Here is a 27,401-nt window from a genome sequence, read left to right as displayed (position 1 = left end):
AATGATTGGCAGCGACCTAACAGCTTCTGACATTTTATCTTTACTTGCTGATATTTAATTATGGTATTGCTACAAATACTGCAAAGAATACTTGGAAAATGAAAATGTCTCTTTAGATTACTGCATGTGGCATCAGGACGTGTCGCTCTGGTTTGAGTCAAAAGAAGATGCTATTTTTAATTCAGGTGCATGTTATGAAATCATCACTGGAGTTAATCCTGAGATTCATGTTTGATTCTTTTTTTCTGTAAAAACATGCAAAACACAGAACAATATATATAACAAGACAGAAGTGTTATAGAGTGCAGGATATGAATATAAAAGTAAAAACAGGATGGTGAGAAACAGTGGCATGTACACGATGGAGGCATGATGCAGAATAGACGATAATAATCATGATAAAAGAAAAGCTCTGCAGTGTTTAACCATCGCTATCTTCAGAGCAGTCTTTTTTTTCTTGGTGGCTATTGTCAATTACTTAATTCATACATTTCCTCTCGGTCTCCTCCTATGGGCGAGCAATTCATTACAGTGAATCTGTGTCCTTTGTTCCTCTCTGTTTCACCTGTTCTGCCCCTTTAAGATCAGACATTTCAATCTAGGCGTGTTTCCTGCTGCCATTGACTGAAACTGAGAGCTGGCATCCTGCGGGGAAAAACGCACATATTACAGCCTAAAACATTCCCGTCCACAGAGGCGATTATTTCTCTTTTTCTAAAGGATTTTTATTTACTTCTATGTTTTAAAACTCAAGCAGCAGCTTTGTCACTGTCAGGTTTCGGAAGCTTCATTTATGATTATTTTTTTTAGATGATATGAACGTCGAGCACTCAAGGTCTAACAGCCACGGCTGGATTTTCTTGCCTCTGCTGGGAAACATCTGTCGCAATCGTTTGGATGGATTTCTGATGATTTGCAGCCCTGTCCGGACCGTGGAGGGATTAGAACTGTTGGAGCAGAGGGGAGCCTCACTGGGTTAATGACATGCTGCAGTAAGGACGGGAAATAATGGATCAGAAAACACTCATGATGTGAATGCGACACCTTAAACCGAACGAAAATGCTTCCCGGTCGTCTTTTTGTGCGCAAATCTTCAACATCAGCACTGTCCGTCTTCGCCTGAGCGCCGTTGCCCACGTCGTTTTCCATCGGAACACTTCAGATTAAGCCGAAGAAGCGCAGACCTGGGAAGACGACACCATGTCGGCGGTGATGATAACGAGGAAGGTGCGAAAATGGGAGAAGCTGCCGGGAAAGAACACTTTCTGCTGCGACGGACGGGTGATGATGGCCCGGCAGAAAGGGGTCTTCTACCTGACGCTGTTCCTCATCGTCGGGACCTGCTCTCTGTTCTTTGCTTTCGAGTAAGTCCTTCCACGAGCTACAGACCACATCATAATAACCACATGCCTCAGAAAGTGCTCATTAGGATCCGAAGAGCTTCTCCCACTCCCCAAATCCAGCCTGTTTCTACAGAGGCTCACGTTGTGTCCAGTGCGCAACCAACATTTACCACCTTAAGACCTCCGTGGAAACCCAATCTGCAGCAGTACTTCATATTTTTTTTAGATAAGGGTTTAGTTACGAGTATAATTGAGTCTTGTTGCACACCGTTGGAAGACATTACTTGGGCTCTGGTAATATTTTCTGACATTATGGAGATCTTAACGAAAGAGTTTTCTAATCTGCATAGCTGTCCCAAAGGGTGGAGCTCCAACTATTATCGGTCCGGGAGTCATATTGCTTATTAAAGAGTGAGACAGCTACAAAAACAAATAGCTTAAACTTAAAAAAGTGATTGTTGGATTGCTCCTTTTTAATAAATTAAAAGCAGCCAAATATCCCAAACCAGGTTATTCCTACTGAGTAATGCAACAAAGAAATGAGAAGTCCTAACATTTTTTCTTGCAAAGGAGTAGTTGAATGTAATGGTTGAGCCATCCAGTATTTAGTCTCATGTCAATCATTTCAGCTGTAATCTGGTCTACACCATGTATATATATAGTGATTTTAAATGAGTTTGGACTCTTAAAAAGACGCTTGTTGTGCTGTTTCACCGCAGCTCATCTGTAACCTCGCCCTGGCCTTCAGTTGCAACGAGGAAAAAAAAACACGTCTTTAATAATTCCAGCTCCATTTATAAGGTGTCAAAGTTTACTCCCTGATAGAGAAGGGGTTTATGACTGAGCGGTTTAATATTTCAGAACTCGAGCTGTCCAACCAGCTTTACCTGCTCTGAGACGGGAAAAAGCTGCCCTTTTTTTGTTGTCTCAGCAGTTGTGTCCGGCACATCCCAGCGGGCTCGTTATTCCTGAAAACACTGCCCACCTGCTCAGATGCATCATGCGAACCCACTTCCTGTCAGTTCAGGCTCAAAACTACAGACGTGAGTCTCATAAATCCGCACTGCTTCCACTTCCTGTCTCACTTTCCTTTTTTATTTCCCCTTTATTCTTTATTTGTCAGATTTGAACCAACACACGGGGCTTGATGATTTAGCAAAAAAAAAACAAAAAAAAAACCCCAACAACCCTGCAGTGCAACACGGCATCCTTTCTTGACTGTGGGTGTGTATGCAGCTATTAGGCCAAATCCATTTGGAGCCTTGCAGAGAGGAGAAGTAGCTGCTCCCACATAGTGCTGGGTGCTTCCCATTTATCTGTTAATGGCCTCCCCCTTTCCTTTGAGCCTGGACAGAAGGAGCTGTTGCCCGACTGGGAGCACAGGGCGAGAGAGATGATACTGCTCACGCTGAGCATCAAGAGCTCCGAGGAGTCATCCTGATAATGGCTCGAGGGTCGTTAGCCTGCAATGTTCATATTACAGCGGAACTTAATTACATCGCGTGGGTGGGGGGGTATTGAAGTTGAGATTAGGCTCAGACAACATGGGGGTGATTGTCAAACTTGCCATTACATGGCAACTAGATATGGATCTGATTGAAACCTCTGCCTGAGTAAAAGCTTCCTGCAGCAAAACTGCCCAAATGTGAGTGTTTAAACCATTAAAAGCTGGCTTTTGGGTGTCGTAGAATCTAAAACTACCAGGACTGTAACAGACCATTATTTTCCTAATTTATCAACATAATTATCTTTTTTTCCTTTTATTATCAATTATAAATCCCCAGAGCCCAATATAACTAATTTAAATAGCTTTTAAAATATATATATATATATATATTTTCGGTTGGAACGCTCCTTAGAATGAATAAAAAGCAGAGTGCAATGATTTGCAAATCTCACAAACCAATAGTATGCTTACAATAGAACACGGAAAACATGTCAGTTGTTGAAAGAGGAACATTTTGCTCTTTCATGAGACACATTAGCTCATCTTTAATTTGTTGACAGCAACAAGTCTCAAAAAAGTTGGGACAGGTCCATGTTTCTGCTGTAGCATCCCGTCTTCTATTAACAACAGTCCCTAAACATCTGGGAACCGAGGAGACCAGCTGTTGGACCTTTGGGAGAGGAAAGATGTTCCATTCTCCAGTCTGATGTATGACTCGAGCTGCCAAAGAGTTCAGGGTCGTCTTTGTTAAATTTAAAATGTTTTCAGCTGGTGGAAGCTCAGTCCAGCACCAGAACTCTTCTTCTATGAAGCCGCGCTGTTGTAATAGATGCATTAACGTGGTGAAATATTCAAGGCCTTTCCTGAAAAAGATTTTATCTGGATGGGTGCATTTGTTGTTTTAAAACCTGTATATACCTTTCAACATTGATTGTTCCTTTCCAGATATGGAAGTTTCCAATTTCATAGACACTAATGCACCCCCACACCATCAGAAATGCAGGCTTTTGAACTGAGAGCTGATAACAGGCTCGATCCATGATTTCTAAAAAGAATTTCAAGCCTCAATTAGTCTGACCACAGAACAGTTTTTTCCACTTTGCCTCAGTCCATTTTAAATGAGCTTTGGTCCAGAGAGGACAGCAGTGTGTCTGGGTCATGTTCACATGTGGCTTCTTCTTTTCCTGACGGAGCTTTAACCTGTGGCTGGTACAGTGAACTGTCTTCACAGACAATGATTTCTGGAAGTGTTCCTGAGCCCATGCAGTGATTTCTAGGACAGAATCAGGTCTGTTTTTAATGCAGAGCTGCCTGAGGGCCTGAAACATCGCCCATAATTGATTTTCTGCGCTGTTCCTTGCACACAGAGATGTTTCTACATTCTCTGAATTGTTTGAATATTTCATTATCTTCAGTACACAATATCATCAAAGTTTTCTCAATTTTACATTGAGGAATATTATTCTGAGATTTCGCCACAGTTTTTGCAAACTGCTGCCCTTCTGAGAGACTCCGTCTCTCTAAGGTGCTCTTTTTATACCCAATCATGTTACTGACCAGTTGCCAGCTAACCTAATTACTTACAACCTGTTCCTCCAGCTGTTTCTGTATGGTAACACTTAGGTTTCCAGCCTTTTGTTGCCCTTGTTCCAACTTTTTGGAAACATGTAGCTGCCGTCAAACTCAAGATTTTCACAAATTAGTAAAATATGTCACTTTAAATATTTGACATGTTTTCTGTGTTCCACTGTGAATGAAATATTGGCATATGAGATCATTGCATTCTGCTTTTAGCATCCCGACTCTCAAAGGAAAAGGAAAGAAAATCCTCCTAATTGAAAAAAGCGGAGCCAGTGGCTTAGCTGTACGTCAGCCTGTCAAGTGCTCCACCACAATGCTACAGAAATAAACGCAAGACTGACATTTCTACTGAAATGGATTATACACTCATTCTGGGACGAATAAAGTTGTTTGAATTGGAATTAAAATGAACACCCCTTGCAGTTATTGTGAACATGCTTCCTTATGTGTCCCTGAAATGGAAGCCCTTTCTGACCTCTGTGGTCAAAATTGATCATTCGAGACTTGTTTTCTCTTTCCTCTTCTGAGGGGGGACATGGCCAGTTGAAAATAAACGTGAAACCTAAAAAAACATGGACAGCAGTAGTTTGGATTGATGCAGTGAATGCTTTGACACCACTGACACCGTGTCAGCCGGTGCCGGTTACAAGCAGTCGAACAACCAGATCCAGATGGAGCGAGGTGGAGGCGGTTTTACAGCCTCTTTTTTAAAGTAGGACAGTGGTCTTAAACCAAATACTGGTCATTACAGTGTTATATAGTGTACTTACGAGGAGCTGAACTTTTAACTCCGGTGATTTCCTGACTTTTACTGTAGCAGTAATCATGTTATCTGTCAGTACTTCAGTTTGTGATGAACCCCATTTGTATTGGATATTCCTGAAGCTAAGTAAGCTAAGAAGCTGAACATGACAGACATTACACCTGCTTCATATCAGCGTCGTATGAATACACACTAATCAAACACAGAGCAGATTGTTTCACACATTCTGGGCTCAGGATGAGTTAGAAAAAGGAGTTTTCTAAATTAGAAGTAATCATTTTGTCAGATTATGTCACTGGACTAAGCAGTAATCTACTCATTATTACATAAATTTGTTATTATGTTATATTATATCAAGAATGGTGCCATCGTTCCCAGACGTTGAGCAGCGGTGATTCTGGTTTATCAAGAGCTCATTTTGTTGAAAGTTTGCTGGACACTCAGAATTCATTTTACTGATGTGGGCTTAAGGTTGAGCTGCTCACTGCAGCGTGGCGTCGATGGGAGAACAGGGAGGGCAGTGTCCTGCCGTGCACGGCTCAAATCCAGCACCGGCAGCACGCACACACATCTCTCTGTTTTCCCCAGCTGTCGTCACAGCATGCGGGGCGATCTCCCCGCGCTTTAAATTGTTCTAAATTGCGGAAATGAGCGTCAGAATACACAAGTGGAAAGAGTCATTAGGAACATGTAAACAGATTAGTGAAAAGTGAAGAGCTGGGCGCAGTCTCACTGTTGTCCTGTTGGTTTCAGCTTTCTGCGACTGATCCTTTGATCCCCCCCTATTAAACTGGCTTTTACATGTTGGGAAACACATTACCTGTTGTGTGCACAGGCCCTTGACACATAAGCACCTGTGAAGACCACTGGATTGGTTGTTTTTCAGTCTTATTTAATTTTTTTTTGTGCAATACGTGTGTGTATGTGCATATTTGCATGCGGATAGTCGCCTACGGAGCTTGGATGAAGGAACAAGAAACTGGAACACAAGTGCAGCGTGTCATCTGTCTCTTCACCACAGGACACAGCATATGTGCGTGTAGTGAGTCTGGTCTTTGTGTGGCTATGCTGCGTCTGGTGATGCTCAGTTTGTCAAGCTGATAAAAATGCTCGAATCGTAGATGCGTCGTAAAGAAGGAGTAGAAACGCAGGGCTGTGCCCTCAGAGCGAGGGCTGCAGTTAGAGGAGATCTTGTAACCGACCCATGAGCCTTCCTTAGTATCTGACCCCACCCTGTCTCCCTGTTAAGCCAACCAGGAATCAGCATCCGGTTGTGGATGCTGAGGCTAAATGAGCGATAACATGATTTATGCTCTATTCAGAGCACATGTTCCATTTACAGTATCAGTGATCGGCAGGCTTTGTTCTCTGGAAGGTTCTTACCAGGAGGAGAGAGCTTCTTTCTGTGGAGGATGAAGTGCCCACATCCTGTTACAGGGATGGACTTTTTATGTTTCTATTCCAGTTGTCTGGTTCAAAGAGATGCCACACTTAAAGGAGCATTTAAATCACTAGTCATGTTTTTTTGCTCTAATGTCAGATTATTCAAGAGTCTTAATATGAATTCCTGAATATTCCATGACGCAACAGCTGTGTTCATAGCTTTAATCCTAGTAAAACGTCCGTGTTGCTGCCTCTGATGTTTGGTCCCAATAATATGGTATTACATAACAAGGAAGACTGATTTAAACCGGACAACAGATTGTAAACTCAGAAACATCGGGTCCAAAGGGCACAATCTGCATCATTCCAAGGATATAAATAGTTTCTGGCTGCAATTTGAGATGCAGCATAAATAATGTTTTATCTTATCTTTACTGTTTTATAGATAAGATGTAAATACTACCTATTGATTTTTTTTTCTTGTATGCATATATAGCTTTATCACGATTCATAACAGGAGGGGCGTGATAACGATTGTAAAAAAGCAGTTTTGTGTTTTTTGCTGCAGAGGAAAGCTTCAAAACTCCTCAGATTTTTAGTTATTTTTTCTATCTCTGTATCTGTTAAAGAAGCGGGGGCCCTGCAGAGCTTGTTCCTTTGGGTTTTTTTTCTTAGTCATGGTCCACTGATGTTGGTATGACAGAGGGCTGGTACTGAGGCCCACTGCTGATCCGCCTGCACAGTAAGTGCATAATTCATTTGTAGTATGATTCATGCAGGATGGAAACAGCTTGCAACTTTTAAGTATTAATAAAGGGAGGGCTCTAGATGTTCAACAAAAGTGAGACGGCATGAGTCTCCAAAGGTGATGCGACGACATATTAAGTCTTGGTGCAGCAGTTTTTATTGCTGAGACATTTGAAATGATTTTAATTCAGTGATATCCACTCTGATAATCCTCTGGATCTAAGTCTTCAGCACAGCATACCAAAGGCATCTAATGCCCACCTCCTCCACGCACTTGCATGTAGAAGTTGCTGGAAGCCGATTATATCTATCCTGGCAATGTGTAAAGAAGTGAGGACTTTGACACAGCTCTGTATCTACTGAGCAGGACTCGTCATCGATTCATATAATCTTTGGCATAAAACAATTATGATGTAGCCAAAAATACCCTTCCTCAGAATTTAATTGTTATAGATTGTATAATCATGTTTTTGTCATGATATTTTATTATTGATTGTAAAGCCAAGCTCAACTTTTCTGGCTTTTAAAGCTACAGCTAGAAGCAAATTTACTTATCTTAGCAAAGAGACGGAAGACTGAGAGAAGCAGCACACCTGACTCAGCACACCTGTTTGAAAGTTACATAATCTGCCCAACGACACCAACAAAGCTCATAAAGCAATACATTTACAAGAGTTTAGCACATCAAAGACCATCTAAGACTGTTGCCTTTATATGATTACATTTATGTTCACACAAACAACACATAACACGTTAATTGATGAATTTTATACAGAAAGGCAGGAAGGATTTGAGTTAAGAAAAGAAGCAGCGTATAGGTGATATGTGAGTATAATTTGATTGAATTCCCCTGAGAAGATTTTCCACTTATGGTCAAACAGCTTGATTAAATCCAGTTTTTCTGCTGCCTGTGTGGTGCCTGATGAGCACTCAGTGTTCCCCCACCAGCACTGCATCGCTACTCAGCAATAGAGGAAAGTGTCACACCCAGAAAGGACGTGACCATCAGGGGTGCTTGATGGGAAGTGATGATAGAGTGTGACTCGAATGCCTAGTGGTCATCATTATGGGAATTACACACATCGACAGGCTGCGTTCCCTCAGCCTGAATCCTACTCTCTGCTGTCTCTGGACACCAGAAGCAAATGTACTTTACACAGGAAATATCTATTGATCTGAACTATGCCCCTCGATTCCATTAGTGGGAGGGAGCACTGCAGAAGAACTGCTCAGACTAGTCCAGCCGGTGTTGCTTGTTGGTGTATCTCATCATTGCTCAGGTATGCTGACACGCCTGGTTTGTCGACACTTGGTGTGAGTAGAGAGAAGGACTTTGTCGTGTGTCAACTTGTGGTGACTGGCACTTATTCAGCCCCGCAGAAACGTGGTTGAGTAGCTGATAAGAAGCTGTCACTTGACGTGACAAAAACTCCAAGATAATTCTGTGAAAGATCTGATAAAACACAAGCTGCCAATTTAAAATCAAGCAATTCAGGACTTACGACAACACACAGCACTGTGTTTTTGACTTCAGTTTTACAGCTTCGACAGAATTTGACTCATAAAACACCCCATTGTCAGCTATAACATTATGACCACCTGCCTGGTAAGAGAGTAGGTCCTCTTCCTGCTGCCAAAATGGATCTGACCCATCAGGCTGTGATCTGAGGATTTCCTGGAGTGTTAGGTCCCAGGACATCAGGAGTAGATCCTTTGAACCCTGTGGATTGTTGAGTGGAGGCTTTGTGGATTGGGCTTACTTCCCACAGATTATCACACTGGTATCAGGGGAGTTTAGATTCCTCAAAAATGTATGGGATTTACTGCTGTCCTGCTGGGGTTGGCTGTTACTGTAGGGGAGGTAGTTTGGTTAAGTGTTAAATGATGTAGGTTTTTGGTCAGCTGATTCACATTTAGAAGATGTAGGATCACATAAAGTATAAAAATAAAAACCTCCACAAAAAATGTGTGCTCTGGCTCGCATGTATTAAGGACATGAATGCGTATTAGAGGGAATGGAAACAGCTTTACAAATTGTGCCCGACTTGACAAAGATTAAAGTGACATGACTCAGCAGTTGTTTCTGGTCTGAACAAATAGCAAACGAAAAGCTCATGTGACTGGCTGGCATCTTCCCAGATGTGGTCTGATATCCCAGATATTTCCAGAGATTAAGATTATACCTGAAGAGGAGTTTTCTCCGTTTTACCCGTGTGGATGTCCACCACAGGTTTTGTTGTTCATTCCTGCTTAAGCTTAGTTTCCCGTTGGAGCACCTGCTGAATTACAGCCACAAGCACCGTAGAATGTGGCACCAGCCTCTGGTGGTACCATGCATTCTGTTTTTTTTTCCAACCAGTCAGTGTAAAAGCTTCTTACTCAAATTTCTATTTTGATTTACTTTTCCAGTGAATGGAAACCCAGCTACTGGAGATAAATATTGCGAAGGATCGATATCTGTCCCAGTTCGAACTTAGAAAGACAAGGCAAATTTAATAATGTGGCTAAGTTAACAGCAAGGTGTTTCGCAGTGCTTTAAATAGAACATAAAATCATTAAAAAGTAGAGCTGAGTGACAGCTATAGTGCAGTGAAAGTTATTAATTAAAGTCCTTCACTTAATTAAATGCAGTGGTAAACGGGAAAGGTCATAAGGTTTGATTTAGCAAGATGTTCCCCATATATGACGCATAAAAGGCTGAAAGCTGCGTCTCCTTGTTTAATTCTAACTCTGGGGACAGAAAGCAGACCTGTTCCTGATGACCTGAGATGTCCTAAAGGTTCATAACATACCAGAAGATCTGAGGCGTACTTTAGCTCCAAACCATTTATGCATCTTTAAATCTGTGTGGAAAATTAAAGAAAAAAAAAAGACAAAAGAAAACAACTTGTATTTTGTTTGTGACTTGTTTAAGCTGAACAGTCTTAATTAACTTTAACGAAAAGAGATTATATATAGGTAGATATAGAGCGTTAACGTCCTGATGATTGCGTGTTGGTTGTGATATGCGTGGCATGCAGTACAAAAGATATCGTTGTTGAAGATTTTAATCCGTCCCGCACCATGCAGTAGTACAATGTTAGTGCTGCATTATGAAAATATGATATCAGCGTCGTGGTGGGGAGTGGGACCACACAGTTTAACTATTAATAACCGCATGCCGAAGGCTTTGTTGCTGCCGCTGCTCTGCTCTGTTGCTGCACTTTGCACCGCAGCTCACAGCTGTTACTGAGCGTGTTTGGAGGAGCCCTGCTGGCCCTGAGCCCGAAGGCCTGACACACTGAGCTATGCTAATGTTTCTATGCTCTTCTAGAAGGCGAGGAGAGGGCGGCTCGGCTTCTCAGAGCTGACTTTCAGAGAAAGGACAGCTCTCATTGTTCATGTTCTCATGTTCGAGCGCCAGTTCAGAATATGTACGGTTTTGTCATGGCGTGCACAGGTTCTCGCTAAGAAGGCTTTCACTTATTTTTGCCAACTAAATGGTCAAAATGTCACACTTGATATAAAGTGTCAGTGTATAGAGTGTTTGACATTTTACAAAAACTGTAACAACACATCCCACCACCGACATGACATCATCTTTATCTGTAACCCTTTTCTGCAGATGTCCGTACCTGGCTGTCCATCTGTCCCCTGCCATCCCAGTTTTTGCGGCCCTGCTCTTCCTGTTTGTGTTGGCCATGTTGCTGAGGACCAGCTTCAGTGACCCCGGGGTGCTGCCGCGGGCCCTTCCTGAGGAGGCCACATTCATTGAGATGGAAATCGGTGAGTCACAGAAATGGTTTACAGACACGTATAAACGCATCGATCTTTCAGAACGCACCTTTCAAAGCATTTCTTTTCCACTAGCAGCCCCCTTTAAAAACTGTCTTAAAATCTTTAAAAGTAATATTCAACAAATGAAGTACAGTCAAAATCACATCGTCAAAATCAGCGTTGATGTGTTTAATTTTCTCTGTATGGGTGTGTTTTGATCAGATTTGATTGATTCAAATGTAGTTTCAGATGTGGCTCAAAAGCAACAAGAGAATAATCATCTGAATCTGCAGCTCTGCTCAGTTTTATGTGTTCATGGAGCTTTATGAGTTTTTGCTCATTTAGCATCTCTGTGAACCCTCAAATTTAAAGTGTTGGTTCTCTCACTCCAAACTCTCTAAGATGTTTTTTAATTGGTGGTAGGTGGTTGTTTTTAATGTCTGCCACAGAGCTATTTGCCTTTGTGTATTTAAGGTTTTCTTGTGAAAGCAGAAGTATTGGAAAAAGCACAGTCTGCTCTGATTGGTCAGCTCCAGCAGCCTAATCAGACTCTGCCTATCATTCAGCACCATTTATCATTTCTGTTGAAATTTGAAATAATTATTCAATTTGCAGCAAAGTCAGCTAAAATAAAGAAAGAACATTTTTAGATTGTTTTTTTAATGGAAATGAAAAACTCCAAAATGCTGGTGTATTGGTCACATGTATTCAAGAAGGCCATTTAAGGATCAAAAATACATTTTGGGACCAGTTTTACTCACACTATGTCACTGCTACTCATATGATGCACAAACCTGTCCACTAATAACTGTCTTCAGTCAAATGAGGCCTAAAGTGGTTATTTATGGTTCTCCTTCTGGTTTTGCATTTAACACCTGTTATTTTGATCGCTCAGTTATTCCTGGGTTTTATTGCTTCTGATCAGCCTTTGCTTTTTGTATTTTTTGGGTTACTATCTTTACTGTGTGTTGATGTTGTGTGCAGCTCTTTAGTCAATTTTGGTTGTTTTAAATTTGCCTTCTAAATACATTTGAATGATTGATTTAAAGATAAATAGATTGGCCAGTTATAAGCTGCATTTAAGATCTAAAGAGTCACATTTCCCCTACGAGTTGGTAGAAACCACAAGTTGAGCAAAAAGAAAAGTGTAGAGTTCACCTACATTCATCAGATGAACACAAACATGACCTCAAATCACCGCAATTAATTAATTTTTCCTGATTTGAATATACAATAACTGTGTTATTCACAAGTGTGCTTTTCCATTTCCATGGTTTTCCGTTTTTTCCAGTAATGTCCATTAATGGTGCAATTATTCACAAGCTGCCCCAGAAGTGTCCCCATTCAGTCATGCACCTCTCAGTGATGTACTGAGAGCTTTTAAATAGCATGTAGCCCCCACCTCATCCGCTGTCCTTGAAATGTGCAGAGCTACATTTCACTATCAGTGCTCGTAATACAGGCAACAGTCCTTTATCTACATTTATGCAAATGTTAACGACAAGATGCATGGGTGTTACCGTCTGTGAGCTCTTACATCATCGTCACCTGGGAAGCTGTCTCTGCGAAATGACATCCAGACATGTTGGCCGTAAATTAGGCGGAAACTGTCGAACTGGAAGTATTTAGGAAGAATAAATATTTCAGTGTACTGTAAGCTAAGCAGCAAGCAGGCAGCCTCAGTCCCGCTGAGTTATTCATGTTTGTTGTGCTTTATGTCGTTGAGGTTGAATTCCATTAGTGTATTTTCCTAACATGTGCTAACAGAGCATTAAAAAAGCCCTTTTTTGTTTCACTCTGCAGCATTTCTGCAGCATCCCACCCTACCTCGTTACCTCCCCCTGTGCTACTCTTCAGTACTTTGTCTCTGTTAGAGATTCACAGCATCCATCGGCCATCACAGAGCGGAGCAGTGGGTGGAGACTGGTCTGCTGCTCACAACAGAGAAGGGCTGTAAAAGCCAGGCTGAGGCTCCTGGTCCTCTGAGGATGAGTTAACTGCCTCATTATGACTGTGACTCACTCTGTGTGCAGAATGACGATGCCTCAGTAGTTCAGCTTTAGACGCGATGACCCCAACGAGAACATAAAAGTTCTGCACAGAGCGAGCATGTGGAAGTTCCATCAGAAATGATCTTTTATCAGAACTCGAGCAATTAATCAGTTAGTAGGCTGATAGATTAGTCAGAGATTCTATCAACAAACTAATTTAAAGATTTTTTTTTTTGGTTTCGGGGTGTTTTAAAAAATAATTGGATCAACCCACATTCTAACCCCTGCGATGTGATTGCTGCGTTATTAATAGTGTATAGTCAGTAGTTTTGTCCACCAACCCCGATGTGCTGCAAACAAAGTGTTGTGGTTTGTGTCAAAGCTTTTTTTCCCCATATTTTACTTTTGTTTCCACCGGTGACAGATTTGGTGGCTCTGATGTGCTGTGGAGAGCATTTTGCTGGTATGGTTTGGGTCCACTTGCCTGACAGAAAAAGGGCGCTGCAGTTGATTACAAAGTTATTCTGAGTGATCTGCTTCTTTTGTTAAGGGAGCGTTCTTTTTCCAGGATGACCATCATCACATTTATCTGATACACACACAAAACAACAACAAATGATTGCGTTAGGTGAACACTTTACCTTTAAAATGCATGTAAAAACATGTTAGTATGAACAAAATTGCATGAAATCGAAGCCCTCAAAGCCGGACTAACACACCCGGATATTGCCGCTGGGGGTCAAATGTCTCCTGGATGTATAGCTCAACTAGACTCAATTTGGTGATCTGCACAAGCTTCACAATTTTCGTCACAAACTTTGTTGTTGTTGTGATATCGGACACACTTCAGTCGACAGCTAAATTTCCCACCAGTGCCACTATAGTGGCAGGTAGATAATGCATTTCCTCCTGAAGTTGTAGAGGTACTTATTACGTAGTGACCTTCTTTACTGGTCCCTGTTTCAATGGAGCTGAAGAACAGTCACTAATTGGTTTGTTGGCTACAAAAATGTGCATTGTGTTTTTGGACTCTGCAGCCACCAGATTTCAGCCCCGCTGAGCAGCTGTGTGAGACTTTACACCAGCATGTTAGACAGCGCTCTCCTCCAAAATAATCAAAACACCAAATCCTTTTTTTTTTTTTTTTGGAAGAAGTCGTTCCACACATTCACCGAATCAATGCCATGCTGTTCTGGAACTGCTCTGGTGTCACACGGTGTCCCGACGCCTGAATGAGACTTCATGTTGGCTTCTCTTTTAGTTTGTCACCTGTCAGACTCTAGCAGCAGTCCCGAGGGGAAATGCTAACATGAGGAGGATGCATCCTCTTGAAATATATAATGCCACCAGCAGATCGAGCCGTGCTACCCGAGGGAGTAGCGTCATTCCCCGTGAGTGATGACTCACGAAATTATCCTCCACTGGTTTATCCCAAAGGCCACTAATCCACATTCTGCAGGTGCACAATGCTACCATTTTACAGCTAGAAAAAAATATCTGCACCTCTATCGTGTCTTTTACATTTTTTTTTATAGATGCTTATAAATCTGTTAGCTTCACTTATTATTATTACAAGGAATCTTAATTTAGTTTTGTTTGTACAAATCATAAATACATCATTTGGTTAAATTGGAATTTCGCCCACTCATTTCTAAACACTTTCCCCAGCCCAGATAATTCTTTTTTTATTATTATCTTAATGTATCTCCAGAAAATCAAATGAGCAGGTTTGCTCTTTTCCATTAACTCCACATTGGTGCCTGTTTACCGCAGCGCTTTAATGGTGGATTTCTCCACAGCAGTTACTCTCCTGAGAGATTCCAGCCAGCAACCTTGTGATCACCTCGTGGTCTTCCTACCAACTCCTGCAGAGTAGCTTAAATGGTAAAATCTGAATTGCAAAGAATAATAAACATAAGAGAACTTAATTTGGTTGCGGATGGGCAACCTGTCCAGGTTGTGTTCCGCCTCTCGCCTGATGGCATCAGCCTCCATGTGCTCCTGAATGGGGTGAAAATAAATAAAGGACTTCTGTGCAGACTCTTTTAAAAGATGTGACTTTGAATTATGGTCATGTTTGTGTTTGGAGTCCAAGTCCAAATAGAGGTAGAAATGTTGCACTATACGTCTGGAAGTAAATAACATAAACTGCTAAGCAGTGATTACACACACGCCCACCATCATCAATACTTTATTGAGCCAATCTTGTGATTCACTGACATTCTCAAGGTTCAGCTGTCAAGATTTATGCCCTGCGTTTTTCTCGTCCTTATGACTGAATGCCACATTGCTCACTGCCTGTTGAAGGAGTATTCAGTAGGTTAACTGTGAGCTCCTCGACCCTTGTGAAATATATCTTCCTCTCTGTTTTTATCTCTCCAGAAGCTGCCAATGGCAACGTACCCGCAGGGCAGCGACCGCCACCTCGAATCCGCAACGTCCAGATCAACAATCAGATTGTCAAGCTCAAGTACTGCTACACCTGCAAGATCTTCCGACCACCGCGAGCGTCTCACTGCAGCATCTGTGACAACTGCGTCGGTAAGACACGTCTGATCTTCCCTCGGTTGTTGTTCTGCTCAAATGAAGCTTTCAGAGTGGACAGATGAGACGGGCTTATTTAAGTCAGGCAGAAATTTAAAAAAAAAGAAAAGTTTATCAACATGATTATTGCTGACGGCTCTGCTTTATTAGCGCTCTATTCACGGCGATGAAAGGATTTAAAAAGCTCTATAAATAACTGCTGAGCCTGCTTTGAATTTTGATGGCGATTTGAATCTTGAACGTGTGCGTTGAGAGTCGTGATGTGTGTGTGTGTGTGTGTGTGTGTCATCTGTCAGACCTGCAGAATAGCAGTGATTTGGCTGCTGGTGACTGAGGAATGTGTTTGAAGGAAGTCTAGAGTCATGGGCCATATGAGAGGAGACAGTGGAGCCTCAGTGAGGGAATAAATGCAAAGTCATTGTGAACACTGGTTCGTCTGTGTACACCTGCTGTAGAAACACGCACAAACACACACACACACACACACACACAGGCCTGGCATTACATATCAGCATGCCTCAGTCCCTCTTTTACTCAATGTAGCAGCTTCAATTTGTCAAATAACTGTGAAATGATCTAAACGATATGCATTGTAATGAGAAACCATTATGCCCATTATATATTATGTCACCATTATGTTCTGAGACACAAGTGTACAGATTTGTCAGTTTTGTTGTCCAGCGCATTCGATTTGAAATAAGAGTAATTCTGTGTTTAAAGTACAGTTAAGCTGCTGAATCACTGCACAAAGAAGAAATGCAAATACAGCTTAATTATTAAGCAAGTGACATGCTCACAGCTTTAATGTTGACTGAACAATGTAGAGGATTATTTTGCTGCAGTGCTCTATAAGACTTAAGAAATCTGTGGGACCACACATAAATGGGTGTGGCAGCAGCAAGCAGCCACACTAGCTGCTCTCCTCCCTTTGTATCCATCAGTGAAAGCTGTCACGCAGACATGTCTATTGCTATATTCACGGTACTCTGTGATACAGGTAGCTTCTGGACATTCAGTCTGTTTTGCTCTCCTGGTTGAAATGGCAGTTTCTCTCCATAGTTTCTTCTCTGTGGAGTCATGATATTGCACAAAGGAAACATCAAAGCGGCACGACTGCTCTCGGCAGTGTTTAAGTTAGTTTCTTCAGCACGCTACCCATCATGTTTATTGGTTGTTTGTTATTTGTCTTTTCTGTGTTTTGCCTTTTGATGTCCCACCCTTGTGCACTTTCATCGGCTGGAGCTCCTCGCCGACTGCTCACTCAACTCTCCTCCTCCGCCTACTCCCTGAAAATATCAAACGGGGTAGATAGTCATTTGGAAACGGTGACATCTCTGTGAGCTTGACAATTGCATCTTTGAAGTGAACCTGGTGAAATGTGGTCTTTTTTTACAGAAGAATGCTTTCTGGGCTGCAGCAGTCAAAGCTAATGTTGATGGAAATGTTAGATTTTCCAGTATTTTAGAAACTATTCTCTTTTAACAGGTCTGTACTTATGAATCTGTAGATTTCTTCCTGAAAGACATTTTTAAATATGTGATGGAGCTAGAAGATATGTTTGGTGCTGAGGCTTCAGCCTCTGGGAACTATGAAAGCCAAATTTCATGTCAATCCCCCGACAGTGGTGGAGAATTAAAGACTGAGACAAGAGAAAGTGTGCAAATACTTGCAAGCTGTTCTACAGAAATGAAGAGGTTTCATTTTGTCCTGATACATAGAGTATAAGCTGCCTCACATCTGTGTATTATTGCACAGGTCCTTCTGGGACATGCAGTATTTGCTGCAGCCTAAAGTTAAACTGCAGCAATGTTTACCCCTGTTGCTCATTTGACTCTGCCCTGCTTTCATCTGGCTCTCCTCCACATGATAGACGAGGACAAGTAAAGCGGAAGTGTTGCCTATATTTAGACTCAGATTTACAGAAGCTGATGCACAAAGTTGTCTTTGATTAAAACGGGGTGTGTTTTTAATACATTTTATTCTAAAATTGTACGTTTTGTATAATCAAAGGACTCTGTTTTCTTCTTTTTCAGACCGTTTTGATCACCACTGTCCATGGGTGGGCAACTGTGTGGGCAAGAGGAACTACCGGTACTTCTACCTGTTCACCCTGACGCTCTCCCTGCTCACCATCTACATATTCACCTTTGACATCGTCCACGTGGTTATGCGTGAGTATCTTGTCAGTTGTTTGGAACATTGTTTGTAACTGGGCAAAACAAGAGGGACGACCTGTGACACGAGCGCAACACCTAGTCAGTATGTAAATTCATGCATATGTGCTGAAACTGTGATCAGGCTTGAGCAGCAATCAGCTGCCCTAGTTTTACTCGACACAGACAGCAGTAAGGAGGAGAGATCTGGCGATTTTCCATCAGGACAATTAGCTTTTGGACTTGTTATCTTCATCCTGTGTAATGTGGAAGAATTGTGCCTTTTTAGTAGAATAAAATCAAAAAGAAGGGTGTATCTGTAGAAAATCTGTTCTTTTTAACATCTCTCTATGTGTCTCACTGTACCCAGGCTCAGTGGATAAAGGCTTTTTGAACACCATAAAGGAAACCCCTGGAACATATCCTTTCATGCTCTGACAGTGGTTTATGCCACATAAAACCCTACAGCCTGTGCTATGTTTGAAGGACATCACTTGTTAATGTGCATTAAGACAATATGGAAAATAAAAGCTGAGGAAAAAGTATGCTCCCAAGCACTTGCTTAGTTGCAAGTACCCGTTACTTTTAGTCCAGTTTTTTCCCAAGACTGTGAAAGATTACATCCGAACGGGCTTGACTGGATTGCGTTCTAAAGCTCCATGAAAACTCGGCAAATCACTCTGCTAACATACAAACGCTGACTTTCCTCTCTGCTCTGTGAAGCTGCAGGTCTCTCAGAGCAGCAGGGCTGACTTTCAGTGCACTCACATGGAGCAGTGAGCGATATGGAGGAAGTGGGCTTCAGGTGCACTCCCATAAAATACGACAAAGTGGCAGCTTCCTGTGGAGATGTGCTGAGAAGTGGGAGCTCTGATCTTATTATAAATCTTATATAAATGAATATTATAAATCTTATATATCTTTTTGATTCTCTTTCCCTGCCTTGCTCCACGTTCACTGCTCCACTCCGACTGAGGAAACTGGCAGAATTAAAATGCTGCGAGAACTTGACCGATCGGACATGTTTGTCACTGTAGGCCTCACACCGAAAGTAATGGGACCCCCAAAGGTGCCACCACGCAGCCGGGGCAGTTATGTGGTGTAAGATTGATCTTTGCTACATTGTTTAGTCCCAGTGGTGGAAACACAGAAGACCCGCCATAAGTTCCTGGTCTCTGGGGAAGTTATTGTGGTCAAAACGCACTTTTTTTTTTCTACCTCTGTCTGAATCAAGTACACATGCAACAAAATGATTAAAAATGAATGGGAATTTGCCACCGTTCTCATCACAAAGTGCATCATGTTATTGCGCAGGAACTATTCTTCAACAATATGATGTTTCCTGGGTTCAATTCAAATCGGTTCCTGCTCACCACTTGCCCTTTATTCACTCCAATCGTGTTGCATCATTTTCTGTTGCTTTTCCATCTCCTGCTGTCTACTGTTTACTCAGTGTCCACGAGTCAGACACAAAACCTCTGTTGCTGTTTTCTTAACTGGAGCTCACTGTGTTGGAGGTGCTGGTGTGCTTCTTCACCCTGTGGTCGGTGGTGGGACTGACCGGCTTCCACACCTACCTGATCTCCCTCAACCAGACCACCAACGAGGACGTAAGTGCATCTTAACATGTTGTCACCAACTAGTTTCTGTGACTCGTAACCACAGACAAAAAGACTACAGGTACATGCACTCAGGTACATACCTTCCCACAATGGAAGGAGCTGAAAAGAAATTTCAACTTCTTTCCAACGTTGCTTCAGTTCATTGAGGTTTAAAGGCATTTATGTATGCACAGCTCTCATTTATTTTTTCTAAATTAGAATTTTGTTCATCAGTGTAGTTGTAAATGTTAGTGGGATTTAGAATTATACTGTTGGTTTCATTTTGGCTCTATGTCAATAAAGTGAACACCAATGGGAATAACTCACCGGTTTCTGTCACATAGCAACAGAGGTTTCTAACAAGGACATACAAACAGAAAATGGAATAAATAACAAACTGAAAATCCTTCCTCTTGAGCTTTTTAATCAAAACTGTAAGTGGACTTGATCTGAACTGCATCTCAGACTCATCTACACTTAATTTCAAGCAGCTTGTAAACCGGGTAAAGCACAGATGCACTTTTTATTTACGAATCCTTTATTCAGACAAAACACATGTCTAACAGCAGCCTGTGAGGGAATCTTTTCTTGTGGGCTGGCAGCGTTTCCAAACGTGTCGCACAAGTCACTCAGCAGTAGGCAATAATTCGCTGCCTGCACAGACGAGGCTGCAAAGACTCGCAGGCCTCTGTGCGCCTGTGTTATGTCTGCAGAGCGTCCTTGTTTGGACGTGGGCTGAGCTCTGTTAGTGCTGACGTGAGTCCTGCTCAGACATGTGGCCAGTTCAGACTCTTCTCTGCACTATTTGCTCTGTACCTTTCTGGTCTTCTTTACATTAACATCTGGTTCGCTTGAAACTAGTTTTATTACAAGATTCTAAGATACCTGCAGGCTCGGTTGATTTTTATTACTCAGCTACTTTGTTTTTCCTGGGAAACATGCAAAACTAACATGCAAAACTGCTGCTGCTGCATACATACTATGAAAATGATGTCCCTGAAGTTGTTTTATGAATACATAAATACCAGATGGCATGCGCCTTTGTTTTTTTTTTAATCTTTTGTTTTTGGTATACAATTAAGTTAAAATAGTGGCAGGGCTAGGACTCACCCCTGGACTGGCTAGGACTCTAACCCTAACCCACACGACAGGTCAAATGATAAACAAAGCCCTTCTGTATACACATATTATTCAAATGTTCATGTATTTAAGAGTTTTTACGAAGACTTGTGTTCAGGCTGAATGCCTGTGTTACATTGAGGAGAAAGTAATCGGCCCAAAAAAAAATAACTATGACATTTTCGGCATGCTTCCATAAATACTGCGATCAGGCAGCCTGGCTTCACTTGGATGGAAAAGCAAACATACCTCCTCAAGGTGTAAACACTGCTATTTGCAAGAGTGGAGAGTTGTTGCCTTGACAACTGCACCGCCTCACTCTGTGCTGAAGGACAGAGGGTGGTTAAACTATGCCTTGTTAAACGAGGTGGTTATATTGTAAACTAAAGGAAAGCAAAGAGAAAAGCCACGACAACTCAGGCTTAAAATGAAACGGTTCCCTTTTTTAAGTAAGCCTCTTTTTGTTTGCCTCCTTGTTTGTTTAATACATTATTTCGCTGGAGATTTTCTGCATTGAGGTGCATTTTTACTCAGCCTGGAGGTTGAGCGATGTATTCGAAGCTAAAATGGGCAGTTGGACTCTTCTGTGCTCAGCAGCAGGTTGATGTTATCCAATCATCTAAAAATACATATGAGTAGCTGCTTTTCTTATTAAAAGTGTTGACAGATTTCAAGGCAGCACAGGCCCGCTGGCTTCTGTCTCTCGACTTGTTGGCCACATTTAGAGGCCAGAAGCAGGAAAAAAAAAAGAAAGAAAAACTATTGATTGTTTTCAGCTGCACTGAGTCATTATTTAGTCACCACACAGAAACAGACACATACTCTCATCCAGGCTGAGTTACAGCAGCCGATGAGGGATGCAGGTGGGGAGATGCACAAGCTCTGATGAGAAGCAGCAGTGATGATGGTGGCTGTTAGAGCTTCTACATGGCTGAAAGCAAAAGAGTGCGCCCGTACTTTGCTGTAATGATTAATTTATAACTCCATGTTTACTTTCCAGTGGAATGGCTGGCCTAATTTTTTTCCTCCCATATAATCAGTAACGAAGCTTTGCAGCGTTCGCCTACAGTGCACCGTTGCTCAAGGAGTTGAAACAATGGCTGTCAGCCCGGCCGTTTCAGTGTCTGTGATCGGCCTAATAATAGATGCATCGATACCTGCAGGGGCTGGGAACGCAGCCAGAGTTACTGCTGTGGCAGAGACGAGGAAGAGGAGGGTAGAAACGGAGGAGAGGGAGGGCACCTTGAGTGTTGTAGCTGCTTTGGACTCTCATAGATGACACATGCTCCGTCGACTGTGTCTCACATGCTCAGTCCTGCGGATGCATGGAGGCATGCAGTGCTGAGGTGCCTTTAGCAGGCTGGTGACCTACATATACAACACCCAAAGGTTTTTTTTTTGTTTTTTTTTCATATTGCAGGAGGGTCAGTCAGTTTATGCTGTACTGAAAAAAAGTGGAAGTCATTTCACCAACAGTACGGTTGTATTTTAATCTAACCTTCAATAGGGCTTCTCAAATATGGCAATATGACGGTTGTTCTACACAGTAAAAATGTTTCATAACAAGGTAATCTTTGAATTTTCACAAAATTTCTATAATTACTATAATATAATATATATATAATGTATCAATACTCCCCCCTCTTGTCCAGTGGAACACAGAGTTCCTATTAAACTGGGAACGATCAAATTTTGACTAGACATATTTTAGTAGGTCAAACCCAGGCCTGTGGGAATAACATCTAAAAACAGAGGTATGCTTTTGAATAAGGTATAAGCACAGGGAAAACCTTTGTGAGTGAACCGAGTGACTTTGTGGGATGTGTTTGGGCTGTTGGTTGCTGCTGCATTGATCGACGTGATCCGTTTCGTTTGCCCAGATTAAAGGATCCTGGTCAGGAAAGAACAGAGTCCAGAACCCTTACAGCCACAAGAACATCATCAAAAACTGCTGTGAGGTTCTGTGTGGGTCGACATACCCGAGGTAAGTACTTCTGCTGTGCTCCATATTCTCATATAGTCCTGTGCCTGTGACAGATGAGTTTCAGATAGTCCTTTTGTTCTGTGAGTAACGAGCAACGCACAGTTAGTGACTGATTGCCTGGTTTCGCCCTCCAGCGTCTTGGACAGAAGAGGACTGTTGCAGGAGGACTCGCCTGTTTCTGCAACCAATGGCGCTCTCTCTGCCTTCAACAACCCAGCGCCACTAACCACGGTGAGCACACCCACAAAAACTCACACAGTAGCCTCCTCATTCACATTTAATCCTCCTAAAAGCTGCAAGATGCACAATGACGAATACAGAGCTGATATTAAACAGAGGAGAGAGGTAGATTGTGTGAGAAAATAGAAAACAGTTTGAATTCTTTATGCATTTGTAATCTTTCTCTGCTTAGAAGCGTTTATATTTACAATACACTACATGTGCTTAAAATTATGTCTCGGTAGCTTGGATAATTCAGTTCCTAACCAAGTTAACTCGTCTTTTTCACTCTATTTTTAGTAAGAATTCCTAAGTTTGTCTTCTGAAATTCTTTGAAGTTGTGGAAGAAAAGAGTAATCAGAAAGAAAGAATATTGGAAGATATTCGTCAGTCAGTTTTTAAAATTTATTTTAAAATTTTAAATCTACCTTATTTGAAGTTTGTGCCTGGAATTGAGAATGAAAAGTCAACTTTTATTTTGAGGTCTTAAGAAGATACCTTAGTTTAGTTTACTGTTGATATTTCAGCATTTTCTTTATTGCTTTTAAAGCGAACAGGGGTTAAGACTGTTGCTAACCGGTTGGGATTCAGAAACATGTGAATGAGAAGAGTGTCAGGGGCAGACTGGGAGGGGTGGAGACAAGCCATTAGCCGGGGATAATGTGTCTTTGGAGACTCCTTCATGCAAGTGCAGAACATCACGAAATGAGCCATTAAAACACATTACACAAAGCAACTGTCTGGCCTCGCCTGAACACCAATATGCAAACTGACATCCAAAAACTAACTAGCTGATTTAAAAAAAATAAATAAAAAATTGCAAAGAGGCCTGTGCTGATTCTCACTTCAATACTACAGAGAAAAATGCTAAAGGTTTTAGTCATGTCTTTAGGGATTCTTGTAAATGTTTAAAAATGAGTGCCATTAACAATTAATGACAGCAGTCAGGGTTTTCACTGGTCAACTTGCTTTCGTCACACAGCTGTTTCATTCAGTGGCTACTATATATTAAGTCTCTCTGGTGTGTAACCAGTTCTGCAGCTGGATATCTGTGTTATAATTGGAGGAAGCAGCACAGTTAAGCTCATCACAGCATTGCAGCTTGTCAGAAATCAGCCTTCAGAAAAATGATTGTGTGGTTTGTAACCAGTGCGGTAAAAATCATCCACCTGTTTTACACAGTTGTTCACGTTGGTCATCAGTGGCTCTTACTGTGTCTATCCGACAGAAAACCACAGCTCCACTCATCCCCAATGAGCACACACCTGATGATGCCAAGCCGTGTATTGCTGCCTCAGCAGAGAAGAGCCACTCCCCCAAAGAGAAGAGCTCCTCCACTAATGAAGAGCATCCTCCAGCTCCAAAGCTGCCACCCTTGGCTTCACCCGAGGCCGATGGGGAGACATCCATCGCCAAGGATAAAACCCATTAGCTGCATGAAGTGGGCGGCTCCAGTCAGAGCCGCTTCTCCAGCATCCTTACTGGTCATGAATTGAAACATTAATAATCAATGTCTGATTACTGTGCAAGTGACTCAGTTATTCTCCAACTCCGCCCCTGATGCCCCTGGAGAAGTGGAGCTTCTGCTGCAGCGGCTCCTCCCCCCACCTCTTCCCAGCAGTTGCTGCAGAGCTGTTTGATTGACACTTAACTCCTGGAGGAGGAGGAGTGACTAAAAGGGAAGCAGCTTCCTGTCTTCTGAACACTGCATGGAAAAGACACGAAGGGGTGAAGCTGCAGGGGAAAAAACAAACAAACAAAACTCGGGGCTTGCTCTGATTGTCAGTACCTTTGTTTTTAATTTAAAATTGTATTATGACATTTATTGTGAGGCCAGTTCTAATATACTCTTTCTCTGGCAGAGACAGAGGGTATGACTTCTGGACATGTGTAAAACTACAGTACAGTCATCTATGTTGTGCATACATTACATGCCCTATGCAAACCACAAGAAGGCTGGAAAAGCAGCTTTGGGAAGTGTGTGGACGAAAAGGTTTAACCTCTGAGTACGCCTGATGTCCAGGAAGGAGGAGAATCTTTAGCTGAGAAATCCTGCAGGCTCCTTCCAGACAAAATCTACCTTGTCTTCTGATATTGCTGCATTCGGTACTGTTGTTACTTATGTGCATCTTTTGTTTTTAAAGCAACCTCTCTCAGACCAACAGCTGTCCTTATGTTTTTATATAATCAAGGATGTACAGCGAGGCTGGCGCTTTGAAACAGATGGCACTTATTAAAACAGATTAAATCCAGGTGATATCGAGCCCCTGAGCCCCAGTGTGCGAGAGAAAAGGCCTGATGAGCGTAGACACTCGTAGTAACAGTGCCTTATCAAAACAGTTGCACCACTTGCAGCAACTGAGGTCAACCAAGTCCTCCTGATAGTGATAAATGAGAAATTAAGTGAATCTTACTGGTTGTAAGTTAAAGGAGTGGTCTGTTCTGTTGAAAAAAAAAAAAAAACGTATTCCCTTTTCCTGCTGATAGTTCAGTGAGCAGATTGATACCACTCATGTGTTTGAGCATTAAATCTGAAGCTACTGCCAGCAGCTGCTTAGCATAGCTTAGCTTAATTAATCTTACCAACAGAAAGTGTTTAGGGAGAAATTAGATTCATCTTACAAGTTTTTTTTTAAAATTGATTGGTTTGACTTTCTTGGACATTTTCCTGCTGAGTTGGAAAAGTATATTTAAATCACTCCCTTGTGTCTCCCTTAAATCAGAGGGTACTGCCAGCATCTTAGCTTAGCTTAGTAATTCACTTCTATAGTAATGGGCTTTAGAGGTGCTGGCAGGTGTATTTTGCTCAACTTTGAAAAGAACCAGTCTAACCTTCCCGATTCCAGTCAGTTAAGCTTGGCTAAGCTAAGCTAAGTAGCTGCTACATGTTGATCATGCATTCACTAGAGTGGTACTAATCTCTTCATTAAACTGTCAGTAAGAAATCAATTAGTAATAAAATATATGTCCTGACGTATGTCCTCTCGAAATAGGAGAGAGAAGGAAAAAAAACTAAACCATTTCTGATACATTATACTACTAATTTGTCCCCCACACCCATGTAAAACTGGATTTTACTCCAGAAATAATAGGAGGAATCATATTTGAGATAATCATTCTCTCGCTGAAGATGTTACAGCAGACTGTGGTTATTAGAAGTTGCCATGTCCAAGAGAAAACCCGAAATGAAGCTTGTGAGGTAAGTAACTGAGCAAAGCCATTATTTATTCATTCATTGTTGTATAGCTGTAGTGAAACGTTGAGCTGGTGAGTGAAGATGGACGAGTTAGCTGTTTAGCATCTCCTCCTGTAAGTCACTGTGGGGCTGATCTTCCTCAGAGTTGTCTTTCTTCCTGCCACCTTCTGCCTCTAAAGTCAACTCTTCCTCTCTTGACACTTGCGACCTTGCTGTGATGGTTGCTCCTGCAGTCCTATTACGACCGAGACAGATTCTGTGGCAGGCTCTTTACCACAGAGAATCATTTAATTTCACACAACTTTTTAAGCTTGTTTTTGGTCACAGAGATAGCTAGAGGGGAGAGCGTCCTCACAGAGAGGGAAATAAGAAAAAGTCCAGCTAATTCTTTGTATTTAGATGATGTTAGCTGATAGCGAGAGTTTGTAGTAGTGATTGTGTCGTATGCAAGACAGAGTTTGTGTTTGTGAATCCTGCTTGTGTAGAAATCCAGTATTGTATCAGAAATGTCTGCCCAATATGATTTATTGTACAAGTCAGAACAGACACAGTTGCCCTTTAATTTTCTTAAAAGATATTTTAAGCTACACTCGAGAAAAAATGGTCATTTTTGTGTAGCAGTTTTAAGCCCAAGATCAATATCAGACACATTCAGAAAATTGAAAATAAATCCAGGCCCCAGCTTTGAAAATTATTCAGTATTTGATTCATCTTTTGATGATTTGTTTGGTCAGAAAAAAAACTTTTTTGATGTTGATTAATCTAGATTCATAGTCAAAATCCTCAAATGTTCAGTTGACTTCCATGAATCAAATAAAATTTACATTGGAAAAGCTGCATCTGGCAGTTTTTTTGGCAATACCAAACAGCTGGCTGATTAAATCGTGCACACCTCAACTGGGAGATGTTGCAATATGTGTGGCAGTAGTTTTGGAGTAATTTGGTAAACTCTAAAAGGGGTAAAGTACTAAGTAGCTGAACTTCCTTTCTTTGCGGAAGATGTTTGAAGGCAGTTCGGTGCATTAGATCGTTGTTGTCACCGAGAAGCAAGAATGTACGTTGCGGATATTTGATAAGAGGGATGGTTGTGTTTTCAGAGCACATGTTAAAGGGACTGATGACATTTTTGCTGACCAAGCTGAGCTCTTGTATTTATAATTCTTGTGTTAAATCCATGATCAGATCTGAATGCTCTGATCAGTCTATTACATCGCATCATGTATACAGATACCGTACTACGATGGAACGCTTATTTATGTTCACTTGGTTTAGTATCAACACTGTGATTATATGTATTTCATCCGATTTACTTCACTTCTTTTTACATGATCAATGTGTCTGGTAAATAAACAGCATTGTCTTATTATAAAATGTCTTTGTAAAGATGTTTATTTCACTGGGAGTGGTTTTAGAAACCGTATGACTCCCTGAATTATTACAAACCGCACGAACGCAAACAGATGGAAGTAAATCTTTCTGTCCGATCAGAATTTCTAGTGAAAAAAGAAATACTTCTGACAACACATGCCCTGGAGTCTAAGGGTTCAGGTTATCAATAAGCAGGACATCTTCAC

At 41.6% G+C, this 27,401-nt stretch overlaps 1 protein-coding gene and 1 long non-coding RNA gene across 2 annotated transcripts; one reads left to right on the top strand and one right to left on the bottom strand.

Annotated features, from left to right (window-relative positions):
* The first annotated feature begins 609 nt into the window (after window positions 1-609).
* On the top strand, window positions 610-27,198 carry zdhhc9 (zinc finger DHHC-type palmitoyltransferase 9). The gene is made up of 9 exons (XM_072395433.1): window positions 610-1,364; window positions 10,869-11,029; window positions 15,394-15,552; window positions 17,589-17,726; window positions 18,079-18,127; window positions 19,216-19,318; window positions 22,309-22,412; window positions 22,547-22,643; window positions 23,860-27,198. Exons 1-9 carry the CDS (start codon window positions 1,201-1,203, stop codon window positions 24,061-24,063), a joined length of 1,179 nt encoding a protein of 392 aa, XP_072251534.1. The 5' UTR covers window positions 610-1,200; the 3' UTR covers window positions 24,064-27,198.
* LOC140317899 (uncharacterized) lies at window positions 3,738-5,912 on the bottom strand. Its single transcript, XR_011917801.1, has 3 exons — window positions 5,868-5,912; window positions 5,620-5,768; window positions 3,738-3,835 (listed from the first exon to the last, which is right to left on the bottom strand). It is a non-coding gene; the product is annotated as an uncharacterized lncRNA (long non-coding RNA).
* Window positions 27,199-27,401: the final 203 nt, after the last annotated feature.

Source organism: Leuresthes tenuis, unplaced genomic scaffold (genome assembly GCF_036924035.1).
Source record: "Leuresthes tenuis unplaced genomic scaffold, fLeuTen1.0.hap1 SCAF_11, whole genome shotgun sequence".
In the NCBI taxonomy this organism is placed as follows: domain Eukaryota; kingdom Metazoa; phylum Chordata; class Actinopteri; order Atheriniformes; family Atherinopsidae; genus Leuresthes; species Leuresthes tenuis.
The sequence above is the reverse complement of the archived record's forward strand: the minus strand, read 5'-3'. Positions and strand labels throughout refer to the sequence as shown.

Bases quoted from the DNA above. Each gene is read 5' to 3' on its own strand.
- zdhhc9 (XM_072395433.1), top strand. From the start codon at position 1,201: ATGTCGGCGGTGATGATAACGAGGAAGGTGCGAAAATGGGAGAAGCTG. The intron at 15,553-17,588 runs GTAAGACACGTC...CTTCTTTTTCAG, and splicing joins CATCTGTGACAACTGCGTCG to ACCGTTTTGATCACCACTGT. The intron at 19,319-22,308 runs GTAAGTGCATCT...TCGTTTGCCCAG, and splicing joins ACCAGACCACCAACGAGGAC to ATTAAAGGATCCTGGTCAGG.